General features: G+C 35.9%; 4 protein-coding genes across 5 annotated transcripts in view; 1 reads left to right on the plus strand and 3 right to left on the minus strand.

The window, feature by feature from the left end:
* LOC108689696 overlaps positions 1-2,077 on the minus strand; it is a 23,565-nt gene extending 21,488 nt beyond the window's left edge. The window contains exon 1 of the mRNA XM_018196583.1: positions 4-2,077. Within this exon, the coding sequence (XP_018052072.1) occupies positions 4-909 (906 nt within the window). The 5' untranslated portion in view covers positions 910-2,077. The remainder of the gene's footprint in view (positions 1-3) is intronic.
* A 7,224-nt stretch (positions 2,078-9,301) lies between these two features.
* On the plus strand, positions 9,302-18,149 carry LOC108689748 (G-protein coupled receptor Mth2-like). 2 transcript variants are annotated; one of them, XM_018196678.1, is made up of 7 exons: positions 9,302-9,708; positions 10,941-11,727; positions 12,417-12,652; positions 15,095-15,264; positions 15,741-15,974; positions 16,443-16,706; positions 17,297-18,149. In XM_018196678.1, exons 2-7 carry the CDS (start codon positions 11,614-11,616, stop codon positions 17,779-17,781), a joined length of 1,503 nt encoding a protein of 500 aa, XP_018052167.1. In that variant the 5' UTR covers positions 9,302-9,708; positions 10,941-11,613; the 3' UTR covers positions 17,782-18,149. The 2 variants fall into 2 exon arrangements, with proteins under 2 accessions (XP_018052167.1, XP_018052168.1); XM_018196679.1 differs by lacking the exons at positions 9,302-9,708; positions 10,941-11,727 and adding an exon at positions 11,990-12,037.
* A 1,546-nt stretch (positions 18,150-19,695) lies between these two features.
* LOC108689749 (inositol polyphosphate 5-phosphatase K-like) lies at positions 19,696-22,288 on the minus strand. Its single transcript, XM_018196680.1, has 9 exons — positions 21,920-22,288; positions 21,697-21,822; positions 21,555-21,635; positions 21,316-21,463; positions 20,915-21,090; positions 20,601-20,828; positions 20,347-20,503; positions 20,102-20,279; positions 19,696-20,000 (listed from the first exon to the last, which is right to left on the minus strand). Exons 1-9 carry the CDS (start codon positions 21,964-21,966, stop codon positions 19,813-19,815), a joined length of 1,329 nt encoding a protein of 442 aa, XP_018052169.1. The 5' UTR covers positions 21,967-22,288; the 3' UTR covers positions 19,696-19,812.
* Positions 22,289-23,865: 1,577 nt separating this feature from the next.
* The window catches only part of LOC108689711, a 15,307-nt gene continuing 13,840 nt past the window's right edge, over positions 23,866-25,332 (minus strand). The window contains exon 7 of the mRNA XM_018196607.1: positions 23,866-24,378. Coding sequence (XP_018052096.1) covers positions 24,236-24,378 — 143 coding nt within the window. The 3' untranslated portion in view covers positions 23,866-24,235. The remainder of the gene's footprint in view (positions 24,379-25,332) is intronic.

Consider the following 25,332-nt stretch of genomic DNA (forward strand, 5'->3'; position numbering starts at 1 on the left):
TTTTTGTTCTCTTTTCTTTTTATCCTCTTCTTCCACGTTTTCCTCATTCTGCTCGTTACTTTGCTCTATCCGCTTCGTCTCATTCGTCGTCGCGTCCTTATTTTTCGCGTGGTGAACGACATTTTGATTCGCACTCTCGGGAAGTTGCGATAGTTGCAACAATTCCAGCACGACGCGCGGCTGAAACAGCTTGTTCATCTGCAATCTCTGCAGATTGATCCAGCCTTGACTATCCTCACTGTTCAGATTGGGTAGACAATCCTTTGGCTTGTTTTGCTCGCAATTCTTATCCTCTTCGTTATTTACTTCTCTATCCTCACTATCATTAACCTTGTCGCGAACTCTTAAGGGAGAAGAATATCCTCGACGATTCGTCTCTTCATCGTACCCTTGCTTCTTTTTGCCTACGCCTTCGCCAGTAAGCAAACCGTTCGTCGTGCCGTTCGGCGAATATATTAGCGGATGGCATCGAAGAGAGCTCGCGGTCGCGCTCGCCGACTCTTGAAGACATCGTTTGCCGTTCTCTTTCTCGTCGTTGGACGAGACCGAGGAGGCCGGCGACGTATCGGCTATGCTCGATGTCTTCTTGCAGGTGGCGGCTAAAGCAATCGTGTACATGGACGTGGTGCGCGGTATTGAACGCCATCCTTGCGCGGTTTTGGTGAGCTTGATGCGATTACGTTTATCGTAGTCTTCACATCTCACCTCAATGATCTTTTGTTCACGCTGCGACGCCCACAAGAAAATCGGATTGACCTTCGGTCGCTTCTCCTCGGGTTCATCCAGCGTTTCGTTCCGTGATTCGTCGTCCCGGACGCGCTTCTGATGTTTCTGATGATGATGATGATGGTGATGATGGTGGCGTCTTTGACGACGGGGCACTGTGCCCCACGCAGGGGCCCCGCTCATTACTCCATTCAACGAACGGTGATTACTCTGTCTCTCTCGTCCGACGAGGATCGCTTCCGGTCACCCAACTGCCGACAGATCGATCGTTGATGATTTCGGCGACAATCGACGATCGTTATCGGATTACAACGGCCGCGTAATGCGACATGCGATTTTCCTACCACGCGCGCCTATGCAATCTGTCTACGTGTATGACTTAGTCTCGTAATTCACATACTTCCGTTCGCGTCTCCGCACGTCTCGACGGCATGTCTCTTCAACATGATGACGACGCGTTTGTCCGATTACCGTTCCGCGCATCGTAGACACCCGGTAGGCGCGCGCGCGAAACGATCGCGCGGCGTGTGGATCGCGTGGATTCAATCGCGCCAGACCGAAACCCCGACCGTTCACCCGACTCGCTCCCGCGCGATCGATCCTCAAGGCCACCGCGCCATTGTCGACCCGGAACGAAGCTTCCGCCGCCGATCCGGGACCAAATGCGCGTCCTGTCGCACGCGGACGTTGCGACTACCACAATTCGTTGTTATCGTTTCGTCGTGGTTATATACGAGCCCGTTGACGTTTTCGTTCATATACTTATACTTCCGATCCTGGATTTGATCGCATCGTCGACGCCGCTAAAGCAGACGGGGTCGCCGGCGTTCATCCGGCTATCGAACCGTGACACCGTTGATGTCGCGCCGCCGAATAGGAATACGCAAGAGCGACACGAGCGCGGGAGTCGATCCTCATCGAAGCTCGTCACCGTGCCGCGTCGACTCGCACAAACTCGCAATTGTTGAGCACCGAGTTCGACCCATCAGGCGACCAACGAGTCTCTCGCTGATATAGCTTAACTATATAGATACTGTCTAGCGTAACTCGCAATGAGGGTTCCCTTCGAGAAATGCGAGAGACTGCAGATACCACGAGGGAAGATAAACCGTGCAGAGCGACGTTCGGAAAGTCGCGGAAATCGAATTTCGGGGGTGTACCTCGCAAACGCTTGATTTGCAAGAGCAATACGTTTTGTTGGTGGCGAAATGCATCCACTTTATCTTTATCGATCACTCGCGTTTATCCATGCCGAATTTGAAGCACCGCGTCCTGGGATTGTCATCATTGATGACATAACACACGGTGCGGGCGTTGCAGGTCACCCACCGATTACACGCTACACGCGGAGTCACTGTCTGGGAGCTACTGGCCTGGCGGTGGTGCCTCCTCGTTGCCTTCCTCTACGCCGCCGCGGTCGCGGCAGCCGCCGCCACCGCCGTCGTCCTCGCCGCCCCCGCTCCGCGGAATCGTAACGCAGGTGCGGCTCGAGCTTCATATAACTCGAGAAGAGACGGCGGTCGTACACTTTTCAAAATGATACTTCGGATTTTGAACACTTTTCTCAGTGAATAATTGTACCTATCAGTACCTGTCAGTAAATATTGTGTTTTAACTTTTTTAAGTGGTAGAACATTTGAATCCATTCATAGGTTGGTTTAATAAGACGAAAATAACCGAAATAAAAACGAAAATAAGAATATTTAATAAAATAGAAATATTCTTCGAATTTTACATATTGGGTTGTCCGGATAGTTCGTGCGGAAATTTTGAAGTAAAATTGAAACGCAAAAGATTTAAATTTTAGTATATATTTATTAAATTTAAATCTTTTGCGGCACGAACTTTCCAGACAACCCAATATATTGAAAACCAAATATTTTGTAATAGGTATAATTATACTTTTAATATTTTAAAAATATCTTGCAGGAGTATCAACATCGTTTTAACCAATGATATGTTTCAAAAATTTTTGAGAAACTTTCTTGTTAAATAAACAGATTTTTATCGTCAAATTATATAAGAAATTTACGATTCTAAATGTCTCTGTGCGGCGATATTAAACATGCATTATAATTTCATTATATTAAACATGACGGAGAGTAAAATTGTAAAAAAAAAGATCGTTTTCAACATTCCGGACTTTGAAACAGGGTACGATTATAAATGGTGACGGCACTGATACGCGCTTATCCCTCGCCCCGAGGCAGCGGCTCGCGAGCGAAGTACCGACCGCGAAGAGAGGAAGAGAGATGGACAGAGAGAGTGGCGGAGATAGATAAGGTTCCAGCGGGAGATAGAGAGATAGAGAGAGAGAGAGAGAGAGAGAGAAAATTAGAAAGAGAAAGAAAGAAGAAAGGGAAGGAGAGCGCCTCTACACTGTGTATATGCACGCGTATACAGAGTGTACCGAAGGTAACATCGGCCACAATAGCTTCGATTGATTGGTGAAGGTCGGTCATTGGAAAAAAAGTTAAGCTTTACGATCGTCTCTAATCGCCTCGACGACATCATGTTGCATTCCGCGAAACAAAATCCACCCTCACTCTTCCCGCTCCCCTGTTAGCCACCCGCTCCGAACCCTCGACACGCATAATGCGTGCGCGTATGCACACGCCTATACAGTGTGGATCGAAGATATCTAGAGTGGTTGCGGGGGGCAACGCGCGTTGTGGTGGAAACTCTGCTCGCGTTGCAACTCAAAATTTCACGGAAATATATATGAAATTTAAATTGGGTGATAACACGTCGGCGTCTACATTGCTATATTATTTTTCTTTTTAAATAACATAAATTTGTTTGATTTATTACGAACGCCGAAGAAACGGATACTTTTAACTGATAATTAATGATGTTCGTATACGATAATAAGATACGACAATGAGAGAGTATGTATTTTTAACCTTTGAACGTAATATAATATGTTTGAGCGAAGAGAGAAAATTAAGTAACTTATTAAGTTTATCATCCTCTTTATTTCTTCTTATAAATATTCTTATACTACTTTAAGGCTTTCACGGATATTTTCGTCAAAGAAGCATTTGTGAATTATCTTCATGTTTCGATATAAATTCCTACAGTCACGCGTTTTTAGCGGGGCAATTTGTGTGTTGCGAACGCGATAATACAATAAATATGTTGACGGGAAAAGGCGCGATCGGATAAATTCGGAGTTGATTTCTCTCTACCTCTCCATCGTGTCCGCAAATCGGGCACACGTGTCGCCAACTATTGCACACTCCAAATCTGAGTAACCGGCACAATTCTCGTGCGTAACGCGAGGGAATCTAAAAGGGCGTATACAAAGGGGACAGACTTCTCAGCCTCGGCGCGAGAGCTACGAGGGTATAGTTTTCGATAGACAAATACCTTCACGCTAAGTGCCTCCAGTGAGGGAGATCCCGAATCGTGTTCACCCCAACACCACGATACGAGCGATCGAGCGAGACCGAACGGGAGAATGAGAGAGAGGGATGAAGTCGGGTTCTCTCGAGTAGGGGAAAGGGCCGCGATATGAGGCCGAAGGGGAAAAATATTTTTATTAAAAAGGGCGCGTGGAACGGGAAGGGAGAGGAGGGAGAAAGATCATGGCGGTCCCTGACGAGGCCGCATTAAGCCATATTTCCGTACCTGCAATCGACGCACGCAAACTCGGAATTAATTGCATTATCTCGTACATATAAAGGGATTGTGAGAAATGTTATTTCGTAACAGAAGGAAGAAAGCTGTCCAGAATATACTTGGGTTGTATTTATTTAATTGCTGGAAAGCTCTTATCGATAAAGAATTACTAGACTTTTTCGGAAAAAGCAGTTCAGACATGAGAAAGAAGAGTTATACAAGACAACGATAAATATCATCAATATTTAATTACTAGACTTTTATCGAAAAAGAATTGTTAACTTTCGGGAAAGATGGTTTATGTTAAGAAAAAAAGTCGTAAAGGTAATGTTGGTTGGATCTCTTTTTTGATGTATAAAAATTACTTCATTTTACTATTTAGAATGATTTTTGCTTAATTACCTCCTCTTGTATTTTTATAATTTCTGATTTATCGTAATCAGAGCTTATTTTGAGTTTCGAGACTGATAACAGCTTCTGATGTGTTTATTTGCGCATTTAAAGAAAAGACGAAGAGAAATAACTTCACCAAGGTCAAGTGGATCATGTTGATGCGCGGTCGTCGAGAAGCGCACGATGAGTGCTCGAGCAGAGGAACCGACGTCACTGACCGTGGATGCACGCGAGACTCGCGACAATTTCGCGCGTGACGTCGCGTTTCGGCCCTTCGGCTCGAAAAGAAGCCCGCATTGCCTTGAATCCGGTTCTTGAAACCTTGCGATTGTGTGATCGCATGAATGGTACACCGAATCGAATATTCCACGATAGAAGAATTTCCCGCGCAGTCTATCTGAAGAAAAAAAAGAGAGAGATCATTTCGTTAAAATAGTCTTTACGCTTATTGATCGTGGATAAGTATTAAATTATTATTATCATCATCATCATCTTTAGAAATTGATCTTTGAAAGATAAGCCGTAGAGAAAATGATGGCGATAAACGTTCGCGGAAACGCGTGGATCCGTTTAGTTCTTACGACTCTGACATTTAATTTTATCATGTATGCAAATTATTTCTACGTATCGGGTGATTTAGATAATTATTTGCATACCGTAGACATCGGTTATCGACAAGATCAAAGAACGAGCGCGTTGGTTGCAAATTGATTTATTAGGCAAAAATGAAAATGCGAAAAAAACAGTGAAACGAAACAGTAAGAAAAAAGGTATTGGTAATGTAAAGATATTGGTAATGTAAACCAAGCGAAGTATACTTATGCACAAATATACAAATTCGGACAACCTGCTGACTCTGACGCTTTAATAATTCATGCGAAATGCATATATGAAGGAAAGGCATGAAGTTTTATGTTTCGAAGTTTCCGAAGAGAGATTTCATTCGTCGAGAACTAGAACCCTCTGCGTGTGTGACATGCATGTATGTGTGACTTGGCGAGCCTTGCAAGAAAAACTTGGGTTATTGCGAACGCGACGTATATTTACGACATAAATAATTCCGGGGCGGTTTTTTACGTATATTAAAAGTTTTATTGAAAGTTCAATATTTTACGAGATTGTTGTTCAACGAGTCCCTTCTATCAGGTACTTGAACATCTTTCTCGAAATTTTCAGCACTTAAAAAACATCGTTCTCTCAGAGCGAAAAGCTTTCGCGATGATTCATCGTCATTTACGGTCATGATTCTTATGATAAAATTTGTTAATGAAAAACTCATTAATTCTAAGTGCCACGTAAATGTGCTGTGTTACCGACCGTTTGTGAACTTCAGAGTCTGTGGGATATCTTAACAGAGAGCAGTATAGTTCGCGAGGCGAGCTTGAAGCGAATATTAGACAGAGAGAGGCATTGAGCTCTCCATGCGAACATTAACTTCGTCCGCTTTGCTTATATAAATCTTCCCAGTCTTTTGCTTCCTTTTTATTTTGCTTCCTTTTTATTCCTCAGAGAAGATTCATAAAATTTTTAAGAAGAAAGAGATATTCTCTCGAAATCGAATTAGTTGCAAATTGAATCCGTTATCAAATTTTTATTTACATTGTTACACATGAAACTCCTCTTCTAAAATCTTAATCCAAAATAACCGATGTTTTTCTCTTTTTTTAAATAAGATTCTCATTTCATTATCTTTCTTTTCTCGATAGAAGATTCATATAAGCTTATTTTAGCGTAAAAAGAGATATCATTAATAAAGAAATCTTCTGGAAATTTCAAAAGAAGTAATTTACTATTGTTATTGTTGTTGCAACGATTTATTTGAATCAGACTCAAATCGAATACCACATTACTTTTTTCCTATATACAGAAAGCCTCTTTCGAGAATTAATTAGTGTAATAGAAGTTTTTAATGTGACGTCTGCTAGACACTTCCATCATGTGTATAGGATGCTTTGGGCGTCACAATAGATTTTGTAGTTACGCACCTACGCATCTCTCTCTTCCTCTTTTTCTGAGCACGTCATTGGGTTCTCCCTCTTTCATCTCTTTCATTTTGCCGGACGAGCTTACGCTCACATCGTGAGAAAGAGATTGTACATTCTACGTCAAGCGTTATATTTATAGCCTAGGATCCCGGGATCTGAGACTTTATCAATTGTCATAATGACATATTCGTCTATATATAAAACTTCCTGATACCATATTCAGAATAGCACAGATCTGATACGATTATTAAATTTAAAGTTACAATCTACATGACGTCACGGCGTCGTGGCTTATCTCTATATTCTGAAACTTTGGACTGTAACCTGGGTTTATGTCGGCTAAAGTAAAATAAAGAAGTCACCCACGTGAAAGTCAAATTCATTTCACAAACGATGAATCTGTCTGTTCGAATTTGGATCCTGTAAACAACTCTTGTCTTAAAAGAGTTTTCCTCCGAATTCAGAGCAAAACTCTTTCGTTGAGAAACAGACACGGTAACGCAAACCGTGCATTTTGAATCTACATCTCATATTATTAATAATATCAGATTGTATCTTGATAATGATTATACATCAATGTTGTTTTTCCTTTTTTAACAAAAAAACTGCTCTGTTCACAGAAAGTTATGTTTTTACGTAACGCAAATAATTTTTAGATACTTGTTTTCTCATCCGGTAGTTCTGAAAGAACTTATTTCTTTATCTTGTCCTGTCACTTCAACGCAATGACAGAAAAAAGCATAAAGCGTTGAATTTAAACAATGTTTATGATACAATACAGTAATAATAGTGACTCTTTGAAGAACATTCGGAATAGACGTGAGTTGTTTGCATCCTATCGACCGAAATAGAGACAGTCTAATTCTATGGCTTGCTATAATACCCTTGCGAAGGCCCAATTCAGTCTTCGTTTGTACTCCGTCTTTGTTGCACCCCGCTTTGTTTCGTACATAAAGCTAAAACATGTGGGACAGACGCACCCCGCGAGAACGAAGACTTGATTGATTAAGATCTTCGAAAAAGCGCACAAGTTGAATTACTTGTGAAATGTTAATAAGTTCAGTGGAGGCTCGAACCGGCAAATGACGTGGCGATGTGCCAGCGATTACGTCGCTTTCAGAGAATTTCCTTGACGTGATTTCCTATAAGATAGCTCGAATGTCTACCAGATAATACCTGTAGTTTCCTTTTTATCAAAAATGAAATAAAAATAGTCGAGCGAAAAATACTTTATTTTTGCTACAGAATGAAACGATTGCATTGCTAGGTGCGTATAAAATTCCTAAAATTTTTTGTCTATATATTTACGTTCTTAATCTCAGTAATGGTGTAATGCAACTTTGTCGTTATATTACTCGAGTACTGGCGTTATCTTAAAAAAAATGTATACGTTGCATCAGATTTTCCAATGATAAGTCGAGATTTTCCAACAGGAAACAGATGATTTGCGTTCGTCTTAACTTAAGAAGAACAAACAATTTTACAATGTTAATGAGACATCCCTTTAAGCATTCCTTGCTATTTTTCATTGAAAAAACTTTTAATGAATGCGAGATGCACGTGTATGACTCATGTAAGTCACACGTGACTCTTTCTGTAAACATTAATGTGTATTTATATTTCAGATGCAACGAGAATCTACGTATTTAATGTAAGCAGATTAATTATGATTTATAGCAAATAAAATTTACGACATACGAATTTATTTGCGAACATTGCACGATAGCTCTGAGAGATAAAATTAGTTAAGTCTCTTCTTAAAGAGATAACTTTGACTAAATTCCAATTGATTCAACCGGTAGAATTGCTTACCTGCAATTGCTGCAATTGTGCAATTTCTGTATACTTCATTATATTCTTGATTTTATCTATTTCTAAAAAAAAAAAAATCTTTTATTTTTTGTGCTACACAAAAATTAATAATTCTAATAAATTACTTAGATTTTTTGTTATAAGTTTTTCACTATGTTTTAACAGGCTTATTAGCGTCATTATTAAATTAAATATCATTGTAACTTGTGATGTTATATTTAGCTTTATTTAATAACTGCATTTCAAGTTCAACAAATCGAATCGGCGCAATTTATGAAAAATGAAAAATATATTTGTAAATCTATATGAATATTACATTATTAAACATTAAGAATCCGCTTCGATAAAAGGATTCCTTTTTTTTATCTGATTTCCTCTTGTAATTATTCTAACAAATTATATGCTGATAAATTATTTATTATATATTAATGTCGATATTATTTGATAAGTAAATAGTGATTGAATTTATTAAGAGTTTTTGATCAAAGAGTCACCCTCAATCACCCAAGTGATGAGCCTTTCTTAGAATGGCGGGTTACGCCATTATTTAACGAATTGACCAGATTGAACAAATATCTGTCTTCAACGATCGATAACGCCCTCCTCCCTCTCCCCGCGAAATACTTTTCGTATATATCACGTATATACGTATGAGCTTAGCCATCGGCACGTTCGTCGGAGTGCGTGCATCACTCTTTCTCTTTCTCTGCCTTCCTCGATAAAGGCACCAGCGACTCGAGGTGTCCGGCCAGTCAGTTCTCAGACTTTGATCTGCGTGAACCACGTTTCGCGTAGATCTTGCCGATCAGGCACGTTGTCGGTCTCTGATTATTGTACCTATCGAAAGAATCTCGCTCAATGTGAAAACGAAAATAATCTTGAGGGAATACACAAGGAAGGAAAGGTTGGATAAGTGAGAGATCTTGTGGAAAAATCGATATCAAGTGCCGAGATTTTTTTATCACATTTCGACTGAGGAAAATGGTACTTTTTAAAGATTGATCGATTAAATACAAGCGAGCATGTGTATATGTGTGTGCATGTGCGTGCATAGATTCTTCATAATCAATTAACTATTGTATTCGGTGTTCAATAATTCACTAATTCACAAAAGACAACTGATCGTGCACTGTACCATAACGAGGATCTACGGATTTCCGATACAGTCCACGTAAGTTTACTTTTTCTATATGTATATATAGAGTCAATTTCGAAGATCGGGTCGGAATAAGAGGGGAAATAATATACAAAAGTTTTAGATAAAGAATTAATAAGTGGGAATTACTACAGGTGCGTACATTAAGGTCCCTATTCTGTAACTCTTAGCTGCAACAATATCGTTACATTGTCATTGCGCAGATTTCATATACAGTAAAAAAGCTGCGTAACGACAATTTAATGATATCGTTAGAGTCGCTCAAAGTTACAGAATAGGACCATAAGGTTCGCTTCTTATTCTTTACGATTCTCTTCAATAGTAAAATATATAATAGCGGGAATTACAGGTTAATGACCATTCGTCGGTTGCTTGTCATTTTGATACGACATTCTTAATTCTCGAAAGTGACGTCTTCGTCATGTCAATGAGATTAATTTTGTTCGGCTGAGCATTTGAGCGAGAATCTCGTTTCTCGAGATCGTTTCTTTAAAAATCTTGATATCATGATATAAATTTCAAATGAGTCACGTTACCTCACAATGAAATGCAACAGACATTATCCTCTTAATAACACTTTATTTGGGTTACACCCTGGGGTGTCTTTAGGATGTTCAAAGGACATACTCAGACAGCACACAATATTTATAAAATATTGTATTTATAAATATTTATAAGACTTATTTTAAATATTTTGTAAATATTTATAGTTTAGGATCTTAGATTGGTTTTAGATTGCATAGATCATAAACATTTATTATAAATATTATTGTAAATTTAAAAATATTTAATTTAGAAATATTTATTATAAATTTTGTAATAAAAGTCATGAAAATACTTAATAAGATATTATAATTCAAGTAAAAAGTATTGTACTTATCACGAATATTTATTTATATTTATCATAAATATTACATTAAGTATTAAGTCAATCTTTTAATAATATCGAATAAAGCTTTATATAAAATGTGTATAAAATGTTTATATAACATTTCAAAAAATAAATAATAATAAATATTTATCACAAATATTTCTGTGCTGTCTGGATATGGATGTCCTAAAAACGTTTGGAGGTCTGTGTTGTTAGAGCCTAAATGTATATATATATAAAACATAGGCGAGTTTTTTAATTCATTTGATCAATCGCATTATGCGCAAATACTTTTATGGTACAAAGTTGCATTTGCACATAATTGATCAATCGAGGAATTAAAAAACTTTCCTTATTTTCACTGTTGACGCCGTAGGTGTTTCGGACTATAGGATCTGGTAGGAATTTCCGGATGACTTAATGCTTTCACGGACATCGAATGATTAATGATACGTGCATTCGTGCGAAGACATCATTGAAAAAATCGGTGCGATGGTGAGAGTGCAAGATAATGATATAATAGGTGAAATCTATTATCGGAGAAACAACCGATATAATACATCGCTAGTATCAATTCAATAATTCTTAAGAGCTTTTCTTGGATTTATCTGATTAACTTCGCAAAACTGGCTAAACAAACTAAGAAGAGACAAGAGAGAAATAGAGAAAAAGCTGACTGAAATCCTCAATTAAAACCGGCATTGATCATCAAGTAAATAACTCCCGCGTTACATGGAAGACTTATCGGCGAGTGCAACCAGGGTGTGACAAGATAAATGCGCGATCTAATATGATATCGAATGACGAAAGAGGAGCGGAAGAAGCTTGTCTCGCTTAAATGTCGCCGCGACAAATACTGCACATCGTAATTATAGGTGCATCCGGAGCAAGGTCGAATTATCATTTCCATTTTCAAAGTCCAGTAACTGATAAATTCAAAGTTCGATTATGCTCAATGCAAAGTGCTTGACGAGCATTGATTTAAAGATTGATACGATATAAATTTCGAGTACATTCTCGATAATCGACACTCGATAGACTTTGATAAGATGCAACTACTGTCCAGGATGGGACTCATTTGTATCTATGTCTTTTTCGTGTATTTATTAACACCAATTGCGTGCACCAGTGACGCGATACCCATCATATATTCTATCCCATTGGTAAGTATATATAATACTACACCGACATTTATGATATACTAAACTTAGGTTTTGTATTTGTTTGTCTGAGCTTCACGTATTTCGCATCTCTCGCGGAGTTAAATTAAGATCAAGTAGCCGATATTGATGACCAGTTTCTTGATATTCTCCAGATAATCTTGGTTGTAAAAATTCTTACGCAAATACCTGATCTCTTCTGAATTGCGAGGTTGCATAAGAAATCGAGAAGTTGAGAAAAACAAAGTATCTAAAAGAAGATATGCGAACGAGTCTTGGAAGATGCAAATCTCGACAACTCTTGTGAATTGACGTAAAAACTATAAATTCTTGGAAATAAATTCTACGGTTAATTTATTAATTTACAAATTGCAATATTACTTATTTATTGTTACAACGATCTACGCTCATGTATATAATACATAGAGATTGTTTCGCAGAAGTTCCGAAGAAAATCCGAAACTTTTTTGCCCGATTTCAAATCTGTCTTAAAAGATATGGAGTCATTTTCCATAAGTGACAAATCACAACGCCAACAAGTTCGGTCATTAATCACATAATTATTTATATTTATGACACGTCTCAAGCTGCGTTTTCCGAGAATTTTGGAACGTCGAGATATATCGACAGTGTCGTTCCAACAACATACACAAAATATATTCAATATTTTTGTTTTCAATATTTTGTTTTAGCAAAATGAAACCACAATGCCGGAGGAATACAAGCATTTACCGTTAGTGGGAAAATGTTGCTCCATAGACGAAGTCCTCATAAAAGATACGCACGGGAATACCGTTTGTGCTCCTTCGAATGACTCGTCGACGTATTTTTCGCCTCTCTTCAGCGACTTCAATCGTACCGGCGCGCTGGTGCCCGGTGATAAATATGAGACATTCACCGCTCTCGTGGGAAATCCCTGCAATCAGAGGTATGTATATGGGAACACAAAAAAAAATCCGCAAAAATTGGAACGATCGAATCAGCTGTTGAGAAAGTCGTTACAAACCGTTTTACCGAAAGTCATTCATTACTAAACATCGGATTTTTATGCAAATATTTTTTGCAGACATACATAAAATATGCAAATTTGTACAAATATGTAAATATGCACAATGTATACAAATAAATATTTTTTAAATGCTTTTTTAATAAGGCAAATTTCTATTTTGATGTTACTTTCCAATCTTTCTAAAAAAATATTGCATGAGAATTCGAATGTCTATTCATTATATAATATATAATTCATTATATAAAATGAGTTTGTACTATCAATATCCTTATCAATAAATCGGAACGCCATATTTTAATATATAAGTAATAATAAGATAAGACTGTTTTCGTATTATAATGAAATGTCGACTAGCCTTACTCGTAGATTGTGAAATTTAGAAAATCTAACGAACATTAATCAGACTTTACATAATTGCAAGTTAAATATGTTGGAAATCATAAGATGAATTTACTTATATCTTTAATCAAGAAAAATTGCAATTGATATTATATACAGGATATCCGAAATGTGAATTAAAATTATATTACAGCAAGGAAATTTTTGAAAAAAATAAGTTATGAAAGTATTTGTTTATCGTTTCGAGCAGTTTTTGAGATATACTGGTGAAACACTGGCTAATTATAGACTAAGTAGTCTATCCATGAGTCGCGCACTTCGTGCGCTCATAAGCATTAGATAATAGATTGTGTATAATGTTCGCATAATATCGTGTATTGCGTGTAATATTATAGCAAGTTAGTTGATGCTGATGATAAAGATAATTAATAAGATAAATATAACTTATCGGAATATTATATCGCTACTAAATTACTAATTTATACTACATTATCAATATTATTAAAATGTATGTACACGGTATTCCCCGAACATCACACACATAATTTTTTATCTAATGAGCGCGTGTTCACAATCATTAACACAATCATTAACATTACACGACTGATGCGGAATAGACCGTTTAATTATAATTCATAATTAGCCAGTTTTTAATCTTTATATCTCAAAAACTACTGTTCGGAAAAAAACGACAAATAATTTTAGCAAATTATTTTTTTCGATAACCTTTTTGCTGTAATATTTCGATTCGCAAATTAGGAACACTCTGTATATATATATATATATATATGTAGTGATAACTGCACTCTCGACATTGTATTCTTCAAATACTTATGATATATCAAACAATTGTGTATATCTTATTGAAAGTAATTCACAAGCTTATAGAATCCACTCATGCACTCATTGCCTGCATGAGATAGATAACGTGCGGCGTTAATATTTTTTCCCTTTTCTAATAAAAAAAATGATATCGTGTGATAAATCGGCGGAGATGAAATCATAAAGGAACATTTAATTTCGCCGGATATGTAGTATGACAGTGATATCGCCGCGTTATTGTATGTAGTTTGTATATCCATCAGCTAAAAGATTGCAATACTTTTTTCGGAATACAGCCTGCTTACCGGACATCCTGTATATCAATTTGGTTCTTACTTATGAATCTAATCATTTATCTTTAATCTGCTCAACGAGCAAGACTAAGTTCCGAAACCAATTAAAAAAAAGTGTTGCAACGTTTTAGCCGATAAGTGTATATGATTTATTCATAAAGACATATCGAATAAATGAACGAATAAAATGTAATCACTCATGAATTATATTTGCATAAACAATGAAGATTGCAAATCTAAATTGATTTATGAGAGCATCAGAGGGGATTCGGGATCTTAAAAACATTTATTTTTTGCCGAGAAATATAAGAGAATTCAAGAAGATGGAATCTTCAAATATAAAATAGCAAAAAAATGCAGAATAAAAGCCGAATAAAAATAGACAAAATAAAAATATAAAGAAAGTTACTTTTGCATTTTTTTAATAATCGGCACGATTTTTTCCAAACGCCTTGATATAATTTTTGCATATTATTTTGTTAATATTATTTTGTATTGAATAATTGGCTAGTAAATTTTGTAACATAGTTTAGATTTCAAATAACTTTATTCATCAATTTTTTTCTTTAAATGTTAAGCACCTAACTAGATACACAGATGCATTGAGAAACAACGACATTCAGTGTCTTGTGATAAATAAAATGCTTTATTCTGTTCTTTTTTATCGTAAAATTCAGTATTATTGCAATTTTTGTAATTAGATAGGAATGATTTTTCTCAGCAAAACTTGTTTCTCATGAGCGATTGATTATAGAAACGTGTTTCTCGGAAAGATCGTCTGTCACGATGTGTGTATCCTGGTGCGAGTATTCAAATTAAACCTCCATTTACTTTGAAATACTCCACTCAAGCACCTTTCTTAAGTCGGCGCTTCAAGTTTGCACGTATTTGACGAAGCAATTTTCAGGTACATGCTACAACCGGAGGAAAGCAATGATGATGAGTATTATTTATTGATGAATGGTTCCATTTTCGCGCCGCGACTCGATCATGTACCGATTATGTTGATGCCCGGTAAGAACTATTGCATGGAGACTGTGCCTTCGCTGGGACTTCGAACATTTGTCTGTTTTCAAGGTTTGTAATTTTTAATATTTAATAATTATTTTCTTGAAACATTCAGAAAATTTACAAAGAAATTCAGAATTATCAATGAAGATTAAATATTTTCATATGTTATAAATAAGTGATATACTTAGATAAAAATAGAAGAATTTTGATAAGATTGTTTTTCAAAGGAACTGAAATCAGACAGACAATCTTTCCATTCTTCTATTATCTTTTAGCTGTCACTACCTCTATATATTTCGTATAAAGATATTCATCAATGCTTCATTGATAATCCTTCTGAATGTTTCTGTGAATCCTCTGAATGTTTCAAACCAAGAAAATAATTGTTACTTGTTCGTACAATGAATTATTTATTTAAAGTTTGTATAAGTAAAAAAGTTCGTATTTACCATCACAGAAAACAACTTGACAATTTATTGAAATGTAATTTCTTTTACGTCTCCTCGCACTTAAGTCTTTTAATGTAAACGCAACGATTGTAGATGTTCCACCACCGACCACGGATGCACGAGTCATTATTTATGCCTGCGGGCTCCTGATCTCGGTTCCTTTTCTGATACTTACTATTGTGGCATACACAATAACGCCAAGATTGAGAGATGTCCACGGAAAAGCCCTTTGCCTTTATTGTGGCTGCTTGGCGCTGGCCTTTACCACTTTGGCCATTACGCAACTCGCAAGTGGACAATTATCGCCTCAAGCCTGCGTTAGTATAGGTAAGATAATTAATTATCAATGAGAAACGCATTTAATCATGATACTATTAAATAAAAATACATATAATATACGTATAGTGTACAATGTTAGAAAATTATGATTTATGATCAAAAATAAAAATTTTCAATTTTTTTTTAAATAATAAGTCAGAAAAATCGATGAAAAATGTTCAACTCAAATAATATTTTTTTTAAATTACACTATCTGAACGTTTAATTGAATTTAACTTCTCAATCGAGTTGTTGTTACAAAAATATCGTTATAGAAATTTGAAGATAGACAATAAGTTGTAACTGATACTCTTCAAGCTTGTACATTTCGAATATTGGACTTTGGACTGTTACTTTTACTGACAATGAGTGAGTGATATAATTTCGGCGATGTCGTGTAGAACAGGAGGTTCGCTTTAGGAAGTATGACGACACACGAATGACAAGCAGATTGATTGTGATCAGCGTTGTTTTCAGCATTCGTCATCCAATTCTCGTTCGTGGCCTGTTTCTTCTGGTTGAACGTGATGTGCATCGAAACATGGGCATTGGTACATCACCATGTGAATCAGCGCTCATATAGGAGAATCCAGCCTAAAATGCTGTTCTTCTATTACTCGATATGGGCGTGGGGCTTTCCAGCGGGCCTCATTCTCGTCTCGATGTTAATGGATCTCAGTCCTACAATACCTATGACCTACGTTAAGCCCGCTTTTGGTAGCGAGAGCTGCTGGTTCAAATGTAAGTTTCTCGATCCATTTATAGGACTTGTAATTACATCTCATTGCCATCGAATACGCATACCTAAGAAACTTCTTTGGTATCCTCCGTCTGCAATTCTATTTTTATTCCCTCCATTTACAATCTGAGTCTTTTTTGTCTAGCCCGAATTTTTTTTACAGTTTTAGACTTTCAAAACATGTGGAAAAATTCAGAGTTACTTTTAAAGAGTTACTTTTTCTATTACATTACCAAATAGATTCTTAACTTAAAGTTAAGACTTTCATTTAATAAAAATTGAAATTTTAGTAAAAATGAAGAAAAAAATAGAAATATGTATAACTTAGCAATAAAGAAATCGGATTCAATTCTTTATTTCGGAGAAATTTCTTGTGCCAAAAAAAACCTAAATTGAAGACGGAAAGTTAAATATATTTTCCCATAGTTAGATAAAATAAATACGATTCAATCTAATCATTATGATCCTAACAATTCCTATATTTTATAATATAAAATTATCAAATGTTTTGTTTTTAATATCTGTCGTTTTGCTTATTATCTCCATTCACTATCAAAAGAAATGGAAGTATTAATTGTTACTCTTTTTATAGCCGATGCGGAGGCCCTGCCGTATTTCTATGTACCAGTCGGTATTCTTCTGTTAGTGAACATGATCCTCTTCATAATCACTGCCATCAAGATCAACCGGTATCAGCAAGTGCTCGCGCTGAGACGCTTGGCGAGGAATCACCATTCCGATCGGGAGGATCAAAGACTCTTCCGCAGACTTAAGCGGGTCTTCATCGTTTGCCTTGTACTCTTCTTTTTGATGGGTCTCAATTGGATGATGGAATTAATTTCTTGGGGAGTTGGCGGTGATCCTTTCGATTGGACGGCGTTCGATTTGGTGAACGCACTTCAGGGTGTCCTCGTCTTCGGTCTGTTCGTTCTGAGAAGGCCTATCAGAGACTTCGTTTGGCATAGAATACAGAAAATACGAGGAATGAACACCACGGAATTAAATGTCGGAAGCATGGATCTGGCGCTATTACCCGTAATAAACGGCGATATCCCAGAGAGATCGTATAATTCTTAGAAAAAGAATAATCTTTTTCTAAACGTGATAAGATAATGCATTTAATGCAGGCTGAAGTGATATCGACTGTAAACTTAATGCGATCGATAAACCGATAAACCAATGGACCGACAAAAGGTAAGAGCCGAGATACACGGTCTCACGTCAATGAGATGAAAGTTATTTTAATTTCGCTGTGTGCAATAGCAAAACGGAGCGACCTTCTCGAACGGTGACGCTCATGAAGAGATATAAAATATCTTATTGGTGTGATTTCATTGCAAATCACTCGAAAAACTCACTCAAGTTAACTAGCCTGCGAATTCCAAGGAACTTTCGCCTAAAGGAGATTATTTATAAATATTTAATTGAATTTTTATAAGTAATAGGTTCTAGTCTTTTTTTTGCAATAATCTAATTGTAAATATTAATGCGCATGTCGAGGCGTTTTAATTTCGAGTAAAATGCATAGGAAACAAAGGAAACATACGACGTGACTTTGCACGTGTTGAATTACAAGTATTTTGCGACGTTATGTGAAAATCTTTTTCTGCAAGGTAATATATTACGTAAAGCGCATTATTCGTTTTCCACCTCCGCAAAATATAGTACATATTGCGATATTATTGCGCTAATTATACATCTATGGAAACAAACAATGGATAGACCTCGCTCAAGGATCTCAAATGATAAGAATGTAATCTGTGCAATTAAATGTGTGAGAACCGGCTGTATTCCTAAATTGATGTTTCATTAAGTGCGATTAAATGATTATACATCGCATTATTAATCATGGTAGTTAACGATAATATACTTGTAGTTCTTCAATTCACGCCGCAAGTCGATGTTCACATCAATAATGTTACCATACCTTGTGTACTTATACATTATATTGTTTATTGTTGAACGAAACAATAATGCGACAATAATATTATTGTGCGAAGCACAATTTTTCTATCATGAATCCGGTATAACACGTTATGTTAATACATTACAAATAAATTAAACAAAAGTGCAACATAGTATAATAGAATATTGAATAGAATACGGCAAAATGTGTTTATACATCAATTATAAATTCATCGAAAATACATCAATACGTTGCGTATCGCAGTATATTCGGAGAGAAAGGAATTGGGGGTGAAAAACAAGTTTTGCATAATATTGTTATCGAATCATATTGTTGTTCCGTATGGTAGCTAGCACATTATTTATTGTCGTACTAGACATTATAATTTATTAAAGAAATTGTGCATAGAATAGAACGACGAGGCAAATCAGTCAAAATAAATAACAAACATTAATATCCTTTATTCTTGCGTTTCCTTTGAAATAGTGTACATTTGTTCGTTTAATTTGTTCTCACAGCGCACTATATATAACAAACAATGCGTGAATTTGTATAGTGCGAACATACCTTGCCACAATTAAATTTGCTAAATTATGCTAAGAAAATAGTCATGATATACAACGTGAGCGCACGCATATCATTAGCACACGCGTACCATGTAATCCATTAACGCTCAAGAGGCAGAAAAAAATAATTATATACCTATAGGTATAGCCTACCTCTAACAACAAGTTAATGAATCGCGAAAGATCTTACGTGCAGAAAAAACGTGACGGTGCACTCACTGAAAGCTCTAAAGCGGACGATTAAATACGCCGCGACGCACCCTGAGAGCGCCAAAAACCAGGTACCAAAAGTAACAACTAACTTCTATACGAAACATCGTTTCGTGATGTATTTAATTTGTAAACTTACTATACCATACCAAAAGCACCCTTTGATTAAAGGCCATATTTCTTGATTCATTTAATTTTTCTACTCACACAACTTAGAGTAGTGAACCTATTTCACCCTTAAAACATTAAAAAAAAAAATTATAATAAGAATTAAAAATTATAATAATAATTAAATAAAATATTTCCGTCTATCTAGAAAATTGCATAAAGCTTGGTATTTAATCTCTTGACAATACAATTACCGATCATGCGTAAGCTCTTTTTAAGTGAATTTTTTTTAAGTAAATTTATTCTTTGCTATAAAATTTATGTAGACTGTTCGACTGATCTATGAGGACCCGAAAATTCCGGACTCACTCCTAAAACTTCCATAAGATAGCCTCGTTGAGCTACATACACCAAACAGTACATTTCTGACAGACGAAGCGCCGAATCATTGTACGATATTCGTTCCGTGTTCGCGTGAGGTTCGTCAGAAACTGATATTGGTTTACCTGGATATTAGATAATTATTAGAAGAATGAATAGCAATACTAACATAAATAGCAACAATAACATAAAATAACAGCAGGTTGTGTAAGAATAAGAAACTTACCGCGACTAACGTATTCGTAAATGATGTAATCATCTAGACTGGAGAATTCGTTAGGAAAGAGACCTATCCAGTCCCCATTGCTTGGGATAAAATCTCTTTGTAGTTTGTAAGAGATAAAATTTTCCTCCACGATACAGTCTTGGAATTCCACAATATTTTCTTCTACATTAGGTCTGACCTAAAAAAAGATTTTATCATTCACATTTAGCAATAAACAGAAATGTATAGCAAGGTTATATTTTTACCACGATATCAAATTCTCCAGTTACAGGTTTATGATCTGAGACACTGTAATCAGGATGGCTCTTGTAAGTATGCTGCTCAGTGTGAATTTCTATATCGTCATATATATCTGCTGCATTTACTTTGTATAAAATCCTATCGGTCCAAGATGGTCTACGCCTACATGAGAAATAATCATAAACATATCAAAATAGCATTATATAAAACATATCGAAATATTTATAAATTTTTCTTGTATTTAATCAGTATAATTTACTTGAGATCAAATTCTTGAGACTCAAATTCGTATTTGTAGGTAGGCGGGAATGTAATGTTACTTTCATTCAGTTCAGCAAAAGCTTGTTGCTCCTTCATTACCATCATCAACTGATCTCTTTCAAGAAGTTCCTTCAATTGCTTCTTTTTCACCAATAAATCTATATCAGTGGCAGTTAATTCCTCTCCGTTGAGCCGAAAATTTAAGTCACCAATCCAAAATATATAGCTAATAGAAGATACGTATTACTACTGAGGATGTAGTTAACTTTGTTTAAATGATACAATCCTATTTCAATATAAAAATATTCATACTCATGATATAATATTCTCGATGTAAACGGAGCAGTGAAAGTGTGATCTGTCACGATGGTATTATAATCTGATATTCTATCAGCTAGCAAATGATCATGAGGAGTCAAATGTGTGTTCACTACGCAAATGCTGACTCCATAGGTATTCATTCTTATGCTCACTGCACCTTTATTTCCCTAAAAACAAGCAAGATAAACAGATTATTAGTAGAACAGCAATTATTATATGCATGCATCCATTTTTTATCATACAACTTTTTTATCATACGAATTTTTCAAACGGATTAATGGCTGTAAGACAGAAAGGATCTCTTTGTCTTATAGTCACTCAACAGGCTTAAAAAATTTGTCGTACAACAAAAAACAGATGCATGTAATATTGGCCTTATACTGTCTTCTTACCCATATGCCACCAAAACCTGTCTTAGTATATTGAGTTTCTATCAATCTTAAGTGTGTCAAGTGTTTCCTTAGGCAAAAAACATTCAAAACAAGACCCTGCAATCGTTGCGAACGTACTTTTACATAATCATACTTCTTCAACACATCTCTGCAAACAAGTCAGAGCATAATTTTCATATCTTAAATATACATAGTGAATAATTATATTCCTGATATAAGAGTTGTATCATCAGACTTACCTAAAGGCTTTAGTCCATGGATCCTCAAATAGTATATAATCTAATATTAAATTTTGTGGTTGTGATTTAACTTCCTGTAAACTGAAAGAACACACACTTTATCATTGAATCTGATTCAGAGAGATCCATGTTCTGGACATACCCGATGAAATATAAATCCGGCCACATCAACTTTGATTTGTCGCAAGGTGTAATACCCAGAAGTTGATGAAGATCCTCTCTGGGATCCGGGAACTTCGTAGCCACATTGTATGTGACGAAGTAAATTCTATAAGGCGTTAAAAGGAACATTATTAATAAATTGTGTCTCTGCGAGATATAATCTATGGTAGCAGAAACATGTAACAGATCTAGTTACTCCTTACCTCAGTCGTTCCTCTGGACATGCCATTTCGGAAGTTCTCGATGACATAGGAGAGAAGGGAATTTTATGAGGAATTTATGTAATTCACGTAGATAGAAATGAATTCACGTCGCGGTAACTCCGCACAACGCTGGAGATCGCCAGGTCATCGCCAGGTTAGGAACTCGCGCGCATCGCGTTCTTATTCTTTGTACTTTCTACCAGCGATTATGTCGGCCGCGAGGATACCGTCGCACCACCAGCGAGGCTCGTCGCGTTCGTTGCGTACGCTGTCTCGAGCAACATCTGGTCATGCGATTCGATACGAGTGCGTCGTTTACGGAGCCATATTGTTGACAAGTGCAGAGGGAACATAGCCCCCCTCCCCTCCTCACCCCCCTTCCTTACACTATTTTTCCCCACTATGATCGTTGTTCACGTGACATCTGTCATTATACGACTGCAGCTGCAGCTACACGCGCTACCTTGACCGATCGCGATCGAATATACAGTTGGTCTTATACGTAGTTTACGATTTTCTTTCGTCAACGCGATCTCTGACCTCCTTGCCACGAAGAGATAGGAAATCCGGTTAGCATCGTGTCAATTAATAATAATCCAATCTAGGATGATTCTTCATCAATCAAACGGTGCTTTCCAGTAAGAGACACAGTGTGAGAAATTATATTTATAAGAAATTGATCAATTTATAAGAAATTTACCAATCATAGTTGAATGTGAGGAGAATGAAGTTGATTATTCTTCTCACTTTGATTGTAAATAGCCAATTTTTTTATTATAACTTATGGCATAAGTTAACAGTTTATTTACGCTTTACGGTAACTATAAATGAACCTTAATTAGTTAGTGATCATTTCATCTATGTTCAACATCGACAACAAAAAATAAAGATGTAATGATTGATTACTACTTTGTTACACTGTGTCATCTGTGTCTGTTACTGGAAAGTAGCCAGACTTCGAATTCAATTGGCGATTAACTTGTCAAGTACAGAAGGCCCCAATATAAGATTAACTTTCATCTCGGTTTCACTTAATTTCGATTCCACCAATAAGATTAACCTCGGTTCAACTTATGCTTCATCTTTTTTTAATTCTTAGAACTGAAAAAGAAAGACGAAGAGTAAGAACTGAATTTGAAGTTAATTTACATACATTGATAAAAATAGGTATTACATTTTTCAAGTCTATTAATTGATTTGGATAAGGAAGAGAAATTCGAGAAGGATCTTTCTTCTTTCCAATTAATACTTGAGAAATTTGTCGTACGATAAATATAATATTTTAATATTAACTTAATTAATATCTGTTTTTGTGTATAGAGTTATTAATTTTTTGTCGCTCGATTCGTAGAAGAAAATATTATAATTTTTGTTTATTTCTACTAATTGTAGATAAATTACTTGATTTAACTTACTTTTTCTAGTTTTAAACATTAGAAAAAGATAATGAATAAATTAATTTTCCATATACAATCTTTCTTGGCACAAGTGAAATTTTATTCTCAAATTTCACCCTTAATTTTGTCCAATTTCAATTTTTATTAAATAAAAAGTTTAATATTGGAGTTAAAAGATATTTGATAATGTAATAGAGTTGTTGAAAAGTATAATCTCGAATTTTTTTTTTAAATAGTAAAAAAACTTGGTCTGGACAAAAAATTCAGATTGCAGACAGAAATTAAATCGAGATTACAATTAATTTATGATTGATAGAAATGGAAATTTGTTGGTTGAATTAATCACCGTTTAAGTTAGTCGAAGTTTGGCCAAAGTCGTCCTCGAAGAGTCGATTTTCCTTGGAAAGTCTAAAATTCTAACGCTCGCAAAAAGTACTATTTATAAAGTACTATTTATAACGAGTTTTATTTCTCAATTAATTAACAGGATGATTGGTGCGAATGTTCTCAAAGAGATTGGATTATCTTATCAAAGAGATTCAACCGCAGGCATCGAAAGTGAGTGGAAAATGATGTTCTCGTATTACAAAAAAAGAATGTGTCGTAACATTTATTGCGTTCTTCTGGAAGCACGTACACATCCAGTTCGAGTCTCGCATCGGATGATTCGCAGCACGCAGGTTCATCTATTGCTCGCAGCGATCTGCAATTGATCGCGTATGCGTCTCTGGCGGGATAACACTCCCGTGATGATCGTCCAAGTTACAAAGAAGTACTATAGAAGTAGAATCGTTCACTAAGATTCTGATAACGACGATTATTTACAATAACGAGAGATCAACAATCGCGCGCTTGTGCGTGATTTAATCTTAAGACACGACATATATGAGTCTTGTCATCTACGATAAGATTCGCCCTCTCAGTACATCATTCCGGGATGGGCAGCCCTTTGGAAGAACACGTTGGGATTGGCCGACAAGGTCGTGTAGAGATTCCCAGCATCCTCCGGTCTCAAGTACATACCGGGTGGCAAAACGAACGTTTCCATCGGTCCATGTACATCTGGAAATAATATAAGAGTACAGGATAAAGCAGGATAATTTGAATAGGTTAACAGAGTGGATTAACAGAAATTTTCGAATCGTATGAAAAATTGAGGTTGTATAGTTGTATTCATTAAAATTAAACATAAAGAACACACCAACAGTGTATGCTTGATCGAATGCATTATGTGACCTCAATCCTTCAATTTGAAAATTTCTGTTAATCCACTCAAATTACTCCGCTTTATCCTAAATGTTTTCTTGTGACGATATTTACTATGAATAATTAATTTAATGTAAAAGAGAAAATATCCAAGATAGATGGGAAATTGGAATGAATCACCTTTATGGCATCGCCTCGCGTTTATGTCCATCGGAAACGTTTTATTATTTGGAATCAATCAGAAAAGCGAATATCCGGTCGTAACTTTCCATGCCGTGTGTCTAGTGGCTATCATTTTCGCCTCGTGATAATAAATGAATTATAATATCGAGATATACATAGGAATCGAAATCACGTTGTGCATAACCGGGACGAAGCCCTCGTTACGCCGCACGCGTTAAGCGCGACTGTAATTTAAAATCGTCGGCTTAAAGTAGGTCTCGTTATTCGCAGCTGTCGTTAGATTACGCGAGTTCGTCTTTGTCCTCGACACGTGTAGCCTGTAATCTGTAATTATCTACTATTGATACGCTCTTTAACATAATTTCTTAAACAATTAAACAAAATTATCTTTGAAGAAAGAAAGTGTAAATTTACAGATACATTTCTTTCATAAGAATTCATCAGAAATTTCTTTTTCCTTACATTTTGATGTTACATTATTTCTTTTGTATTGTTTTTTCTTTGGAGAAAATATCATAATAGAAGAGAGAAAGTGAAATAGAAATATAAATTGTATAAGAAATATATTTTTTTATAATTTATAATAACTTTGTTGAATAACAGCATTATTATTATTTATCATTATGG

The sequence above is a fragment of the Atta colombica genome, unplaced genomic scaffold (assembly GCF_001594045.1).
Source record: "Atta colombica isolate Treedump-2 unplaced genomic scaffold, Acol1.0 scaffold275, whole genome shotgun sequence".
Taxonomy (NCBI): Eukaryota; Metazoa; Arthropoda; class Insecta; order Hymenoptera; family Formicidae; genus Atta; species Atta colombica.